Genomic DNA, 17,707 nt, shown 5'->3' with positions numbered 1-17,707 from the left:
TAAATCAAAATTTCTCAGTGAATGCCTTCTCTGGTGTTGGTTTATTTGTCATCATACGTCTGTGACAAGGCCTGTCCGGACTTTGGTGTGGGGTTGTAATACCTCTCACCGGATTACACTTTTTTTCTGGATTGCCCATGTGGGTGGGACAATCTGATATACTAAAACCTATTAGGATTGATCAATCTGTCTGTTTATCTCTTATCTCTTTTGAGTCTGAAGTGGGTGGATTAATGTTTGCTGAAAAAAATACCTGTTTATATCCATAAATAACCACATTCACTCCTGATGTTGAAAGAGTTAATGCCCATAGTAATTGTAGATATTGGTTCAAATAAATCCGTGAATTGCTCGCTTATGGGCTAGGTATGTATACAGTGTTCCTATCTTCTGATATACAGATAACATTTCCCCCCTTCTGTTTTAAGGACATCAGAAAAAGGGTAAAAGTAAAATAACTTAAAAAAATCGTGTGAAAAGTCAACTGATTCCACCCCCCCCCCACCCCCCCCTTCCAGGACATATTTTTACTCTATAGTTATTATTCTTAATCATTTTCTGAGAACTGAATACTAAGATGAATTATGTTATTTTCCGACTTATAAGCCATTTTCACAAGGCTTCTGTACCCTTGTAGCTTCCTTTATTTTTCCAGAAAAAAGGCATGGAACCTTCAGTAGCCCGCAGACACTCTGTTTAAAGCACTCCCAGGCTACCCAAGACATACACCCATAAATCCTTTACCAAAAATTGTTGTCATTTAGATTCTAGGAAAGTGGGGCTTGACTGACGTCTAACTGTTCCCCTTCCATCTCATTGCTAATAAATAGTCGTATAGGCACGTTGTCTACCCACTGATTAAACTGTCCCTGTAATATACGGAATATTTCTGGCGTCACTGAGTGTTCATGTGGACTTTAAGATAAGTCTGTGTGCTCTTCTTTCATTCTTACATTCATCGCATGGAGCTAGGAAATATTATATGTTTTATTAGCAAAAAAATTATTTTCTAATAATCTAGAGCTGCTGAACAACTTCAACATTTTGGAATAGAAAAACAAAGCAAAACATGTTGGTGTCTATGAATGAATCAGACAGGTCCACTTTGATAAAGTCTTGTACCAGTGCTTACAATTTCTGCTTGCCATGGGTGATTGTAATTTGAGACTTGGCAAGCCGTCCTGGGCTTGGGGATTACGTTATCCCCCAACTGCCTAGTGTTTGCGGAATTGCAGGCAGTGACTTTCTGACTCCTAAAAGCTCCGGAATCTCTGCAAGTTTGCTTCTAATACTACGGATCTGCACAGCTCCCTTTCAACATGTGCTTTAGTGATGTATGACAATACATCATGGCATCTTGCATTACTACAATGTGAACCACAGGGGATTAAACTCTGATCTCTGCAATTGCCTCATGTTTTTGGGGCAAGTGGGAGAGTCCCATAATAACTGGGAAGGGCATTGGGTAAAGTGATAGGGGTAGAAGTGGGCTCCTAAAATAGATTATGGGTGGGGGTACTGACATGTGGGTAGGGTGTTGGTAGGTGGCATGAAGAATGACTATTGAAGTGCGTAGGAATAAATGTGACATGGTGATGGAAACCGCAAATAAACCAAACTATTCATTTCCACACACAAATACTGGCATTCATCATATGCTGTATACAACAAATATACTTGTGCTATTCATGGCACTTCACATACATACACCCATGTATTAACACATTGACTCTGATTACATATACACCCCTGCATTTGCAAACACTTGCACCTCATACTGCAAACCAGCTGTAACTAAAAAAAAAAAGAAAAAAAAAGTAATGCTATAATGTTTAAACACGTTTGTGGTGTCACTCCGTGTTAGAACTGGCTTGTAGCTTAGATGGTCTGGCACCATTTTTTTTTTTTTTTTTTGTCATCATAACATTCAATCCTTTCAGTATAGAATTACATTGAGAGGACAGTAAGACAAGCTGCAAATTACATTCTTGCATTGTGGGCCATACTTTGTGATTGAATAGTTGCTAGGATCACAACCATGGCCAGTGGAAATATTGAAATATTTAGCAATACAGAGCTGTATAGATTCTCTAATTTTAATTAAGCACACACTAGATAGATTTTTCTAGAATTTTCATTTTTAAGCCATTTAATAGGCAAAGAAAAATATATCATGTTGATCTATATTAATATGCAATTAAGATTGTATTGCATCCTCAGAGACACACTCAGTCTAGTGTTGCTTTTATTTGCCCCCGCAACCCCCATCTATTTTTTTTTTTTTTATCTGGCATGTTCAGTATATGGAAAATTGAATCTAATATTTTCCGTGACCTAGCCCTCACTGGTGTTTATTTTTATTCAAGAGTTACTAAGAAGAGGGTTGGAGTAACCAATGCTGGCTTCACTATCAATTCAATGTGCACCTTAAGTTTACATATTTTTGCTGCTCTCCCTCTCGTGTCTTTTTTTGTTGTCAACGTTTCCCTAGGAACTGCTGCTGCTGATCTCTGGTGTTTAGTAACCGTGCACTGTGGCTCTCTTTTCAGTATCTTTTGATATTTAAACTAGGGTTTCAAGATTAGATCAAGAGACTAATCGGATATTCTGTAGATCAGTGGTTGTAGTAACAAACGCGCAGCTCTCCTAAGTTGTTTACTGTAGCTACAGTGATTGAGAGCCAGGCACGGACACAAAAACATTTTCAAGTGATCCTATATTCTTTAATATTGTGTTGGCCTAGTATGTGTCTGTAACATATACTAAAGCTATATAATATAATCACCCCTAATGCAAAAACATACATACATAGTATATGTAAAAGGGACATTATAGTCACTAAAACAAGTATAGCTAAATGAAGCCGTTTTGGTGTATAGATTATGCTTCTGCAATCTCACTGCTCAATTATCTGCCATTTAGAAGTTAAATCACTTTGTTTATGCAACCTTAGCCACACCTTCCTGCATGTGTCTTGTACAGCCTTCCTAAACAATTCCTGTAAAGTGAGAGCTAATGCTTACACTTCCTTTAATTCAAATTTTGTTTAATTTAGAATTTCTTTACATAGCAGGAGATACTTTAAAATGTTGTTTCAACAGTTCTCCCAGAATGCTTTGAACATTATGTTAATAAGCATATACAGTGTTCTTTGTTGCCACATCTCCACCTCATATATTTGCAGGCTCTCTGCATACTGGCATAAAGTGTGTGAATCTGTGACATTACTTGTCACTACCACAAATGCAAGCCAAAAATAATTAAAATAAACAAGAAAACTGTCCCCAAAAAGTTTACCCAAGTAATTTCTCTGGGCATGCTTTTTGAAAATGCAGGTTTTACTGCGAGTGCAGGAATAACAATCTGAATCCATGTCAACATAAGTATAAAACAGCAATTTGTGGCAAAGCAAAGCTATCTGAGATGGGATTTGTAGTCTGAAAACATTAGCTCTGTCTGCTGATTTGAAAACTATGCTCAGCTTTCTAGGATAGTGGTCACACACGTTTGTTTTCTCTTTTGTTTTTGTTTTACACATCAACTTAATGACACTCAGATATTGTACAGCAACATATTTGGTAATATTTATATTTTCTATCTATAATGTACAATGCTGCCTTATTATTTTCCTTATTGGAAGTAGTATAAATAGCAGGACTCACAACAACTTATAAAATGCTGTATTCTGCAACATCCCTCTGGAGTGAATTGGTGTGTGGATTTTAAACTGACCTGTCTGACTTCCCTGTGTACAGCTTTACATTGCTACATTTTGTTAGACAGATCAATATTTTCCGAACAAAAATCTTTATTTTTAGTAAATTCAATATCAATTGAATCTCTTTTGATGGAAAATTATAGGGAAGCAAAACGTATGAGCACCATGATAGTATAATTGGGAGGTATAGAAAGGAAGGTTATTAATATAGAAAAACCTCTCCCTCTGTCTCACAATGAATCCTCATGTGATTAAATAGTTGTGGTCACCATTACATCCGGATTTATATTGGGAACATTCTTCCTCTCTGCCAAGTTCTGCTGGGCTATGAAATGGGCTTGTTATGCCTGGCATTTTGTAAAAGTTCTAAAAGTAACTGCACACCTTAAAAATAAATATAATAGATTCAACTAATGAAGTCTATTTCTGTGGATATCTCTGCTGCTTCGGTAGCAGGGAAACACTTTTTCTGATCTTTGAAACTTTAGATTATTCTCCTTGTCTTAATAGTCAATAAACTGTATGCTGTTTAGGACAGTCGCATAAACGTTTTATTTTAATGTTTGTGTGCTTTCCTGTTTTACATGTCCTCATCGTGTTTCACTTTTAACCCAAGTGAGATGTCTTTTGAAGCTGAAATCCTTCTCCTCCTGTACCTTCAGCCACTGACATGCAATTCTGGGTTTGGTAGATTTGGAGTGAGATGCTAAGGATTGTCTGATTGCTTACGTTTACCCTACCACTTCTCACCTTATCTCTTGCAGTCCACATGCTCCCTCTGCACCCCATCCATTTTTTTTCACTATCAATTTTAATTTGCTGGCTTTTTCTTTCTGCTGAGAAGGTCGGGATTAACTTTGCCAGCACAAAAGAGTTGGTTACATTAGTTTTGCACCTAAACCGCATTACATAAAATGCCCAGCCAAATATGTTTGAATATGAATGTAAGCATACTCAGGTACTTGCTAAATGTATTTGTTTATTCCCCCTGGTTTCCTGTTAATGAAGCCTACAGGTGGAACCTCTTGTGTTTTCCCTCTTGTCCTTCAGCTGCCACCAAGCTGAAACGCAAGCTAACATGCTTGCTTCACACAATTTAATTATAAATTACTACTTGAGAGTGAAATATAATTGGTACTACTGCTTCACTATATTTAAAGTTCTTTTTAAGGTAAAACGGTAAAGAAAAAAAAACACTACGTAAAATAACATTTGAAAACTTGACTTTCATCTTCTGTGCTTTGCAAGTTTTTTCCCAAGCCTCTTCTCCAGGCAACTTTGAATTTAATGTACATGTTCATCTTACGATATATTGAATCTTCATTGAATTATCTTTGTTTTTATTGCCTTTTTTTTTTTTTATTTTAATTTTTTTTTTATCAACACTAATTTTACTTGCATCTTGCTTTTTCTTGTTGCTGATTGGGCTTATGTTGCTTTGTTGCGGCTCCTCCCACTGAATGATTTTGTCCAATCAGTTGGCAGGCAGACCTCCGCCCCCGTTGTGGCCGCCACCAGTGCTGCCAACTTGGCTGAGCAAGGTACGTGGCATGAGATGTCCCATCCCTCTAACCCCTGATCTTGCCCCTTGCTCCTCTACTTCCTCATCTTTTTATTTTTTATTTTTTTTTGGTTGCTCCCACCACCTCAGCCCCAATTATCCTGCCCCTGGTGAATCTGCATGCCCAGTGTTTGCATGCTCAGGGGCAGGAAGTGAGATGTCCCTTCTAATTGTAAGTAACAGCATGGAATCTTGGGCTTTCCCTAAATTGGAGGTTTGTTCCATGTGTAGTACTAGTATCTGCTACTAACATGACATGCATGCTGGTTATTCTGGGGCAGGCTCTGCATTTTCTCTTTTCTTTCCTTCTTTATTGATGTGTTGAAGTGCAGAGAAGAAAGTAGTTAAGAATGCTAAAGCAACATCTTGTGTGTCTGAGGGTTTCCAAGCCATCAACGTGCTCCCCTAATGTGGGACTGAAAGGGAAAACTTAGTTCATCTAATACGCTTGTAATACAATTCTATAGATCTTTGTACATATCACAGTGCTTTCGTATAAGTTTAAGAACTGTATTCATTTCAATTTTAAAATAAAGTAGAAAATGCATAACAATTGGTGGGGGGATGGGGGGATAAGTAATGAAATAATAGGTAGTGGTAAGTGGGATAAGCGGATGCCAAGCACCAGAGCAGAGGGGAACACACCGAAACCACATAAAGAAGTATGAGGACGTGCAGGTTCAGGTCTGGAAATCAGTCAGTCAAGTTTCAGAGAGATTGACACAATATATCTGTAGATGTGTACATATTGTAACTGAAGGGTACCTGGGAAGTACTTTATAAAACAAGTGCTACACATTATGTCCCCTTCTTCAAATCTGCAGTCACTAGAATGTGTATTTTCCCTGTACAGACAAATCTCTACTGGGATATTTGAAAGAACCCTCCAATCATGTCATCTTGCTGAGGTGCTTTATGTGTCAATAATGTGTCCTCTTTTTTTTTGCATTTTCCAAAAAATTTCAACAGGAATTGGCACTTTATAAGTTCATAATTGTTCCAACTCCCTGGCTGTCAGTCAGACAGTCCTGGTTGTTCAGCTCAGTGGAGCTAAACTCAATAGGCAGACCTGCCTTGCAAAGACGTCAAAATGAGCTGCATTGGAAAGTCTGTGATTGGGGAAAAAAAAAATACTTCCCTTTCAGCCCTTGCTAACCAGTCTCTGTGGTGCTGCCTCACCATATTGGTTGTGATAATCACGATTGATGATCTTAGCCAATGCAATGCTTCCCCATAGGAGGGTAATGCACTTGCAACACTATTGCCAATGAAATGCTCACTATGATCAGCATTTGATTGAGAACTTAGTCTTACATAGATCCTACAGGGGAAGCACCTCTCTAGTGTCTGTCAGGAAGAACTCCACTACAGGTGTTTTTAATCCTTTAATTAAAACATTTCCGTTCCTTAAAAATGGCAGCATTTTATATTGCAGTGTGAAAATGTCAAGGGCGCTCACTGCACCCAGACCACTTCTTTGAGATGCTCATTTATAGCTCCTGAACCTCCCTCTATGTTGTATTTTAGGAGTATTGTTTATTAACAACTCTTTCTAAGGGAATAGGTCTGTAAATTATACAGAATCCTCTGAGTCTCTGTTTTGGCAGTAGATACAACTGTTTTATCTCCCCTTCACTTCATAGGAATTCCATAATAGAAGTATGAAGTTGAATTAAAAAAACAGATGAACATCTAGTCATACTCTTGTATGTTAGGCTGTTATTACTACTTAACTTATCTTTGTCAGTTGGGGAAAGTTAGAATTGCATATCAAAAGCTACAGAGATTGTTAGGTCAGCTGCCGGTTACTGCAGAATACAATTCAGATGTCGTTACTGTAATGGGACAGACCAGGCCTTCTAGGCTCACCAGAAAAATGCAATATGCGTATGAATAAAAAAATTCCAGCTTAGTTTATTATAATTTGGTGGTTAAACGACCCATCAAATTCCCAAAGTGAATAAGTCCAGATTATCAACTTCTGTTATTGAAATGCTAGTATAGGGTAACCACAAGTTGGACTTTGCTTTCTTAGTCCACAATATAACTAGACATTTTGGAATACCTTTATGGAGCAATTTTGAATATGGTAAATGCTGTTATAATCCCAACATACCACATTTTGCAATTATTTAGCTTTAAAATTACAATTCACTCCTTGCAATATTGTATTTATGCTGCACTGGTTTCATAGAAATTATAATCAAAGCTGTATAGAAATGTTTGCCCTTTTAAAAATAAATAAATAATAATAATAATTTAATTTATACTTAAAGTTGGTAATGAGTGAGGGGGCGCTGTAGGTTATTATAGTGCTCGGGATACACTTGTGTATTCCTAACCTATAGTTTCCCTTTAAGTCACTGAGAGAAGTTAGTATTACCAGATTCCCAATTACACAGGAGCGCTCAAAATGCAACTAGCGTCAGCATACCAAACTTTTCTTTTATCAATCGCTGAATTGGTTAAAACACCCACATTAACATCACTGAACAGCATTTGGCTGCTGTCCGTTTGCCACTCAGCATTTAGTGAACAGACTTTTCTGTGATTGGGGCATGGTAGTATTTCGTCAATTACAAGGTGAGAACCTACTAAGGTGACCAACAGGTGCGAACATGACAACAACAACTAAACTATGGTCTCAGATTTAATTGTATCGCCAAAAAGCAGTTGATTATTATTATTGTTATTATCTGACATTTTAGCTGGATTTAATGCTAGTGAAATTCAAGCAGCTGAATCCAATAAATGGGTTAGCTGCTAAATTTAAAACCGCATCAGAATGACATTTATCTGCCTCTATCTTATGACTCTGTTGGTCATTTAAAAAAAAATATATATATATATATATTTAAAAAAGTCTGGGGTCAATATGACCCCCATACTAGTATGAGGGAGTTTTGAAACTACTTCTGTGCCACCATTCTGTTAATAGGGGCATAACTCCTAAACAGTGAGCAGACCGTGCCTCCGCACGGTCATGAAACAAAATAGCGGCTGTGCAGCAATTACTGTCAAGTTACTATTAAAATGCAAGGGGGGGCCAGGTACAGTTCCCTCTCTGCCCCCATCCATAGGCTTTGGGAGAGGGTTTGACCAACATGTAGGAGCTATTAAATGAAAACAACCAAAAACCATGGAGACATCACAGTGTCCCCCCTGTCACTGAGTGCTATAATTAAAATAAGTGTGGGGACGATGAACTGGTGTCCTCCCCTTACATGAACAAGCCAGGGGAGACCTGCTAGTGCTACCAGCAGACAAATATGTAAAAAATAAACTACGGTACTTTAAGTGTCAAATTCTCTGAGGCAGTTTATCAGGGTTTATGTTCTTAATTAATGGTGTTTAGTTTCTAAAGCCAATATTTTCAGTGTAAAATACATAAGCTACCGTTTTGAGATTTGAAGTAGTAGTTATTGACTCCCGATGAACCATAAATGACTGCAATCGAGCCGCACCGTTCGATAGCATAGCAGGAGCTGAGACATGTGATCGTCTGTGAATTAATTGAGGCCTATGTTTTAAACGTCACATTTCATGGTGTCATTGTCCCACCATTTCCATGATAGTATGGAATGTCATAGATGTGAAAGGGTTAAAAGTACATGGATTTATTTATTTTAACGCTGCTTTTTTTTATTCCCAGTAATCACGGAAAGGATAAATAGAAATTTTTGACTATCAGACCTTGATATCTGAAATCCAGTCCTTAAACCTGCTCCTACAGTGTATCCTCGTATGAGCGTGTGTGGATTATGACTCACGTACAGCTGTGCTGATGGCAGATAAACCCATGATTAAGCAGGCATAGCCTCGATCCGTGACCTGTTAAGAACTGGAGTTAGGATACACTGTCACAGACTCAACAAATCAGTTTAAAAATGGGTTTAAATGCAATAATATTAGACAGGAAAGGTCATTTATTTATTTACTTTATTTTCGCAGAGAATTGTGCCTTGGATAAAGGCAATGTTGCACTTAAGAAAACTATTGTTGTCTCTTTTCTTTCTTGATACGCAGGATAGATATTCTAATATGCTTGTATAACTGTAATTTTAGCTGTTAAACCAGAAGCCACGCTGTAATCATACATTAAAAACACTCCAGAAAAGCCCTCCAAGTGTAAATGCTATTCTGGTTTCTGTAGATTCTATTTGCTAACATTGTAAAGAGCATGCATGACACACTTTGCATCTGGTGACAATTCACCATTGTTTGTTAATGTGGTTAGTCAGCATAACTATAATTTTGGTTTGTTTCTCTAAAATGTAATGACTTTGCTGCTGTTTGTAGGGGGAAATCTGCTATACTGCTACAGTGCAATTTGTCCAAATTGTTATTAACCAGTAATGGTGTGTTTATGAGAAGCAATTTTATAAATTGTTATTATCTGCAATAGATCAATGCCAAGAGAGATTGGGAATTATATGCTTACCTTTTCAATGTGTAACAGCAACTCTACATAATATATTCTGATATTGACCACCATAGGCATGCAAAGCCTGTTCATTAGGGTATGTTCCTGGCATTTCTTTCCTTTTCTAATTATTTATTAAAACTAAAAGAACACTCCAAACACCATAACCAATGTAGCACAGCAACACAGCAACTACTTTGGTGCCAGGAGAGCCATTGTGCTCTTTACAGAGCAAGTGGCCAAATCGTTTAAGAACGGTCCGACAACTTACCTTGTTCTCGCTGACTTCCCACAGCTGCCTCACCTGTGCAGAGCTCCTTCGTTCATGAACAGTTTCACTACTTACCTTGGGAGTGTGCCTGGATGCTACTGGCACAATAGCAACTTATGCAGACTGTAGTGCTTATGGTGCTTGAAGTGTTCCTCCAAGCTGCATGTGTGTGACGTGACAGTGTGAGTTTTGTGTGTGCATGAAAGGTGACTTTGTGTTGAGGTGTAAGGTAACATTAAGTGTTGTATGTGTGTGTGGAATGTGTGTTGTGGTTCTGTATGGCTGGCTTGTGTGTGAGAGTTGCAGTGTGTGTTGTTTAGGGTGGCTGTAGGTGTTGTAGCTGTGAGAGATGTGTGTTGCTGTGCATGGGTACAGTGATGGATATGTGTCAATAGTTGCAAGTAGTATGTGTGGCTGTTTGTGAGTAGCTATGACTGATATGTTGTTGTGTGGGTATTTGTGAGTGTGTGTGTGGATAGTTGTAGCTGTGATGGGTAGCTTTGAGTGGTGTGTGTGTGTGGGAAGGCTGTGATTGTTCCAGCCTCTCTAAAATTTAAAATTAATAATAATCTATTACCCAGGGTGGCTAATTGCCCTACTCCATGGTGGTCCTGTGGGTCAATGTGAGGTCCCTTGTGCCCATTGGATCTGTGTCTAGTCTCTGGTGGCCCAGTGAGGTCTGTGATGAAGCTTCCATGGTGATCTGGTGATTGGAGCTTGTTGTCTGCACCCGTATCGTGTGCTGATCATAGTAAATGCAATGTCTGGGCTGGGACCGCAAGGGAGCATTTAAAGTGATGTGCACTTGCCCAATGTGCAGACCACATGCTCCCTCTTAGGATCGGGAATGTCTGGAGACAGTCTTGTAGATATTTTGATCTCCACGCTGGCTTGGGTTTCAGCTGGGGAGCCCTTTAAGAACCAGCACTCTAGCTTCACAAGGAAGTGCCCAGTCACACCCTGTGCACGTGCCTTGTTGACGTTTAAACTTGGCACAAGTTTGAATGCTCCAGGTCACACAAACACTAAGCCCTAGAGATTATTCAATAAACAGTGAGTCAATGTGTGATTGCCATAGTGAGAATTTCGCAACTACACCATATTTGCAGAATTTTTCCAATTCTTTTCGCTTCAGTATTTAATAAGAAAGATTCATGGTTTCAGAGTTCTGCTGTTCCAAAAATAACCCAAAAATCAAAAATACAAAAACATAAAAAAATAAATAATACAGTGTGTTAGCACTTTTGCTAGCAAATGTATAGATTAGGAGAAAATCCTTTTTAAAAATTAGCTTTTCACTCAGCTGTTAGTCAATGCTACAGGCAGTCGTTCTGCTCTCCTAATCATAGCTTCCACAGCGAGTGACTTGATGCTAGTCCGTTAAGACACTGGCAATTGAGCCAGCATCACTGAGGAGGTTTTCCCTGCTTGGGGAAGTGTCCTCAAGCAGGGTAAATCACTGGAGACAGGAGGCGTGGCAGGGGACAGCCTAGAGGTGGGTGTTAAATGAAGAGTAACAAAACAAAACTGGAAAAGCTACAATTTCTGGGGAAATTGTGTGAAGTGTTCTTGCCTCCACCAGTAGTCTACAACTGGAGTGGGCGGAGTAACTGGGTGGAGTGGCTTGAGTAACTGTTGTGTGGTTGGAGTGGCTGGAGCAACTGTGGAAAGGTTGGAGTGTGGTTCACTCACTACAGCAAGGGCAGAGAAGAACTTTCAAATCTTTCAAATCCCTCGAACAATCTACCAACTGCCAACAGGAACTAATAGATTTCAAATAGGGCAGAGAAGAGCTTTCAAATCTTTCAAATCCCTCGAACATTCCACCAACTGCCAACAGGAACTAATAGATTTCAAATAGGGCAGAGAAGAGCGGTTAAAAACAAACTGCTCCAAATTGCTCACTTCACTGGCAGTTGCCATCTTCAAACGGTCGTAGTTTAAAACTATAAATCCTACAGCGAAGAGCTTTATATTGTGAGAATCACAAGACTCAGACCTACATTTTGATGCATAGTATGTCTCTGAAATAATAAAAATGAAGGCACGGGCGCAGTTTAGATATTGCCCTTCAAATTGGAGGTGGCTAGAGTGGAGTTTCAATGAATGTCAATGGACGGCGTGAGTTGCAAACAAATGGTCATATTGTGAAAACTATCAGGACTATGGCTTAGCCGTGGACGTGCTTAGTGGCAGCAGGGATAGCTGAATGTTTTTAAATAGGATTTGTGTAGGTTGGCTTGAAAATGAGGGAGTGGTGGCAGTTTAGAAATCATGTCCTAATTTTTCAGCTTTTGCCAGCTCTCACTCTAGTTTTGAACATTTCGCCATTCATTCCTATGGGAATAATTTCGCCACAAAAACGCAGATTATTCGTGAACTATTTGGCAAAACGTTCCACAAAGCAATAGCACACCAATCGGTAACAATCCGCACGTTTCGGTATATTACTGTCTATGTAGTGTAAAAACTATGGGAGGAGTTAGGGTGGCAAATTTGCCTATAATAATAATAATAATAATAATATATATGTGAGATAATAGTAAGTGGTCTTGCTATGCAAGAACACTTAAATACATGTTGACTCTCAAACTGTGTTATGGTGCAAGTGTAAAGGTTCCCCGCCTATAATGAACCTCAGATTATTACATCAAAAATATACATACAGACTAATATCACACTCCAATAATAAATGCTCAAAAAAGATTTTAATTCATATTGTTCAGCAAAACAAAATTCACTTCTATATAAGCGGTATCTTGCACATCTCTCTATACCATAAATGGAAAAACAAGAAAAAAATGTATCACAAATCCTGACCAAATTCCCAATCAACTCTCAGATATGTACAAACAAAACGTGTCCTCTAATGTCCTTAATCAAGTATATTCACCCAGGAGTTCATTCCCTATCTATAAATGCTATGAAATGTCCATGAATCTTTTTTTTTTTTTTGGCTTTATGCATAGCTTCAGAAAACGACAAGGTGTGTAGTGAGGGATATACCGTATATCCCTCTATTTTTCATTTGTTTTTTATTATGTTTTATCTTCTTCTCTTTTTTTCTTTTGTGTAATTGTTTTCTTTAGTTTTTTTTCCAACACAAAGATTCATGGACATTTCATACCATTTATGGATAAGGAATGAACTCCTGGGTTAATCGACTTGATTAAGGACTTTAGAGGACACATTTTCTTTGTCGAAATCTGAGAGTTGATTGGGAATTTGGTCAGGATTTGTTATGCATTTTTACTTGTTTTTCCCTTTATAGTATGGAGAGATGTTCTAGATACCTCAATAGTTGTCCTGGTGTTTACTGCCTGTACCTGCAGACTTTTTAATGTAAACACTGCCTTTTCAGAGAAAAGGCAATGTTTATATTACTGCCTATTTACATGCAGTCACTCAGCTGGCCATTAGAGGTGCTTCCTGGGTCAGTGCTGCAAAGGTGCTGAACATTCCTCATAGAGTTGCATTGATTTAATGCATCTCTATGAGGAGATGCTGATTGGTGCAGAGCAGCATTTTGCTGCAAATGCGCAATAGCTTTCCAATGGGATAATCTCAGCCAAGTGGGCGGAACTAGCCACTGGGAAACCTGTATGGCGCTGAAAAAAGGTTAGCAAATCACCTTTTTAATGCATGGAGAGCAGGGCTTGCCACCTAAACAGCACTATTGGAACTATAGTGCCTGAAATACATGTTTGTATTTCTAACATATTGTCATTGTGTTCCTTTACTATTTTCACAAGTTCACTTCATTTTTTTTTTTTTTTAAGTACATGAAACTAAGATATTATCCAAACAAAACAGAAAACTAAAATGAAAGAGACAAATTAAATTATCCATATATAGTACAAATAGTTAAAGATGTACGGTATATTATAACTACGTATGTACTTTATTCAAACGAAATAGCTTACTTTCCAGGAAATAAATGGCTATTGATGAAGAAATAAAATATTATAATAAACAACTAGGTAATTAACTCCAAACCGAAGTAGTTGGTAAAACACAGAAACTAATAAAAAAAATCAAAAGAATTAGAATTACCTGTAGCATAGCAATTTAGCTATTTTGGCATTAAATTTACTTTGGATTTTTTACAATTTTCTCTTTACTGAAAAACTCTGAGAGAGAGAAATCCAGCATATTGCAAGCGGTAAAATGGTGAAAATGTTTTATTAAAATGCATGTTGCAGGGCAGTCGAGGTTTTGAAATAGACATATTTGTAAGTATCTTTCTCTCTCCCCCCGCCCCCCTGTCCTCTATTTAAAGTTATTTATTTATAGATGGCCTCTGTTCCCATTCATAACCGTTCCTTGCTATTTTAAGGGGGTAATTGGAATGGCTCTGCTCATCCCCCCCGTTATGCGATAAACAATGCTAGCTATGAACAGCTGGTTTGTTTTCCAGTTAGGTTGTAGTGCTCCTTATTTTAGTGGTCCATGAGAAGAGGGGTGATTGGGCAGTTTCATGGAGCGCGTGGTGTTCACATAGCGTAATTAGAACCTCTCAACAGACCGCACTTGTGACATACTGAAAAGTCAGAAGGTCAGGCAGAAAGATTTACAGACCATCCTGAGGACTTGAAAGTAAGGGTAGAATATCACTGTATTACAAATGCTGAATATGCATGTCCCTGCCAGTGGGTACAGAAAAAAATATCCTGTACATTGATCACAAGTAGACATTCTACAGATCACATGCCGGATTACTCAGGCTGTGTTATAGGTATTTAAACACAGGAAGCAATGGTATTATCAGTACAGTGAAAGTTATATTTAATACATGAATTATTAGTGTTCCATTCATTTTGAAATGCCTATTTAGGTTTACAGTGTTAGAGATTTTAATATTCCATCAGTGGGATTGTGGATAAGACAATACATTTTACTCTGTTTTTGTGTGTAGAAGTACTTAAAATATTTTCCCAGAAGTCCAAGCTCATCATGCAAATGAGCAAAGGATTGCAAGTTTTTTTTTTTTTTGTTTGTTTAAAAAACTGTATTTCAAACCCCCTTTCCATTGTGAAGGGTGCCTGCAGAAATGCAGGGTGAAGTCTTAAATACTATGCCTGTCTATGCTCATTAGCATGTTGAGCTGGGAATTCTGGGAGAACTGTGGAAACAGGATTTCTCAGAATTACTCTGCCCAAAGCAGACTTTTCCCATGGCTGTTCTTAAAATATGAAGATGATGCAGAAAAGTAATTTCTGAATTTGTGTGTATATGTTGCTGTAAGAAACTGCATTTTTCCCTTACTCTGTCATGCAGTTTCCTATTATAGTACTTGTAGTTGTGTTAAGATATCTTTTTACAGATGGAATGGCTGACAGTAATCAGAACATCAATCATAAACATTGCATACTGCATCTGTTCACCCAAATGTTTACAACATAACTTACAGCATATTCAACCCTGTCTGCTTGGCAAATAATATTTAGCATCTAAAGTTATAGATGCAGTATGTTTTCGCTATGGATAGTGCCATCATGAATAAACCTGTTAGTGCTAAATCACAGACATTTTAAAGCGGCACTTCAAGCACCATAACAACTACAGCCTGCTGTAGTGGTAATACTGCCAGAAATTCCCTAGTGCCATCCCACAGAATATAGCAAAAATAAATTTTAGTACGGTTTGACAGCTAACCTGGGACCTTCCACCTCTTCTTTTAGTCTTCTCCCTTAGCAGTATCCGGTTATCTCCACAGTTTTAAGCAATGCCATGTTCACTGTCTGAGAGTGCTCAGCTGACAATCTGTACCAGTGACAGTGCTTCTTCTTGACCCTGCTTGGCTCTGTACAGCTAACCAGATTCTCCTAAAGGTTGTGGCTGCTGGTGCCAAGAGGCTGAGACCGGAGCTGCAGACAACTTCAGGGTTAACTCCTGAAGGTAAAAGTGCCTCCAGGGGCTTCCTGGCAAAATAACAATTTTATTTAGATGAAGTTGTTTTGGTGCCTGGAGAGTTCCTTTAAGATGGAATTTATTCTTTTTTTCTTTTTTAAAGTATAGAATAAAGATGCACTCCTAAACTTTTAATGATCAAAAGCTTCCCTTATTAATTCATTTTTAGTTTCACAATACAGTGTAACAGATCCGGTCAGTGTTTCATTCCAAGCTTGGGGCTTTCCTCATGAAAAGGATATTTAACCTATCCCTAATTAAATACAAAATCCCACTTTTTCTTACATCTCTGTTCATGACCTTTTACATCTCCATACCTTTGTTAAAGGACCACTCTAGGCACCCAGACCACTTCAGCTTAATGAAGTGGTCTGGGTGCCAGGTCCAGCTAGGGTTAACCCATTTTTTTTTATAAACATAGCAGTTTCAGGGTTAAGCCAGCCTCTAAATCCTCTAGTGGCTGTCTCACTGACAGCCGCTAGAGGCGCTTGCGTGATTCTCACTGTGAAAATCACAGTGAGAGCACGCAAACGTCCATAGGAAAGCATTGTAAATGCTTTCCTATGCGTCCGGCTGAATGTGCGCGCAGCTCTTGCTGCGCATGCGCATTCAGCCGAAAGGGAGGATCGGAGGCGGAGAGGAGGAGGAGGAGGAGAGCTCCCCGCCCGTCGCTGGAATAAAGGTAAGTTTTAACCCTTTCTTCTCCCCAGAGCCGGGCGGGAGGGGGTCCCTGAGGGTGGGGGCACCCTCAGGGCACTATAGTGCCAGGAAAACGAGTATTTTCCTGGCACTATAGTGGTCCTTTAACTATATATCTACTCTCTAAGTGTCAGACACTGCGTTTTTCTTTGTGTTTTTGTTTACATTTTTTTTTAAAGGGTCCTGTCCTTTGACTATACCGTGAAGGGAAAAAAGTATTTGAACCCCTGTTGATTTTGAACATTTGTCCACTGACAAATGATCAGTCTGTAGTTTTAAAGGTACCCTATATACTCGAGTATAAGCCGACCCGAATATAAGTCGGGTCTCCTAATTTTACCCCAAAAAACTGGGAAAACGTATTGACTCGAGTATAAGACTAGGGTGGGAAATGCAGCAGCTACTGGTAAATTTCTAAATAAAATTGAATCCAAAAAAAATTATATTAATTGAATATTTATTTACAGTGTGTGTATATAATTAATGAATGCAGTGTGTGTGTGTGTGGGTATGAATGCAGTGTGTGGGTATGAATGCAGTGTGTGTGTGTGGGTATGAATGCAGTGTGTGTGTGTGTGGGTATGAATGCAGTGTGTGTGTGTGGATATGAATGCAGTGTGTGTGTGTGTGTGTGTGTATGAATGCAGTGTGTGTGTGTGTGTGTGTGTGTGTGTGTGTGAGATGCAGAGCCTTGGTGGTGGGGGGGGGCATTTTTATTATTTTTAAATTATTATTTTAATTTTTTTTGTTATATTATTTTTTTCTTCTATTATTATTAATATTTTATTTTATTATTTACATTTTTATTTATTTATTTTCATCCCCCCTCCTTGCTTGTTTTCTGGCCAGGGATGGGCTGTGTAGGAGGGGGGCTGGCAGGAAGCATTTACTTACCTCTCCTGCAGCTCCTGTCAGCTCCCTTCTCCTCCGCGCCGGTCCGGTCCGGTCAGGTCAGCTCCCACTGTAAGTCTTGCGGCCACGCGGAGCTTACCGTGGCAACGCTCTGACCCCGCGGCTCTCGCAAGACTTACACTGGAGGAGATGGGAGCTGACCGGACCGGCGTGGAGGAGATGGGAGCTGACAGGAGCTGCAGGAGAGGTAAATAAATGCTTCCTGTCAGCCCC

The 17,707-nt window shown here is 38.8% G+C and overlaps 1 protein-coding gene across 23 annotated transcripts in view; it reads left to right on the top strand.

Annotated features, from left to right (window-relative positions):
- Window positions 1-17,707, top strand: part of CAMK2G (calcium/calmodulin dependent protein kinase II gamma) — a 227,593-nt gene that overhangs the window by 165,984 nt on the left and 43,902 nt on the right. For 12 of the 23 annotated variants that reach the window (XM_063434893.1, XM_063434880.1, XM_063434878.1 and 9 more), the window contains exon 13: window positions 5,197-5,259. The exons of the other annotated variants lie outside the window; for them this stretch is intronic. In XM_063434893.1, the coding sequence (XP_063290963.1) occupies window positions 5,197-5,259 (63 nt within the window). The remainder of the gene's footprint in view (window positions 1-5,196; window positions 5,260-17,707) is intronic. 23 annotated transcript variants of the gene reach the window in all.

Source organism: Pelobates fuscus, chromosome 10, assembly GCF_036172605.1.
Source record: "Pelobates fuscus isolate aPelFus1 chromosome 10, aPelFus1.pri, whole genome shotgun sequence".
In the NCBI taxonomy this organism is placed as follows: domain Eukaryota; kingdom Metazoa; phylum Chordata; class Amphibia; order Anura; family Pelobatidae; genus Pelobates; species Pelobates fuscus.
The sequence above is the reverse complement of the archived record's forward strand: the minus strand, read 5'-3'. Positions and strand labels throughout refer to the sequence as shown.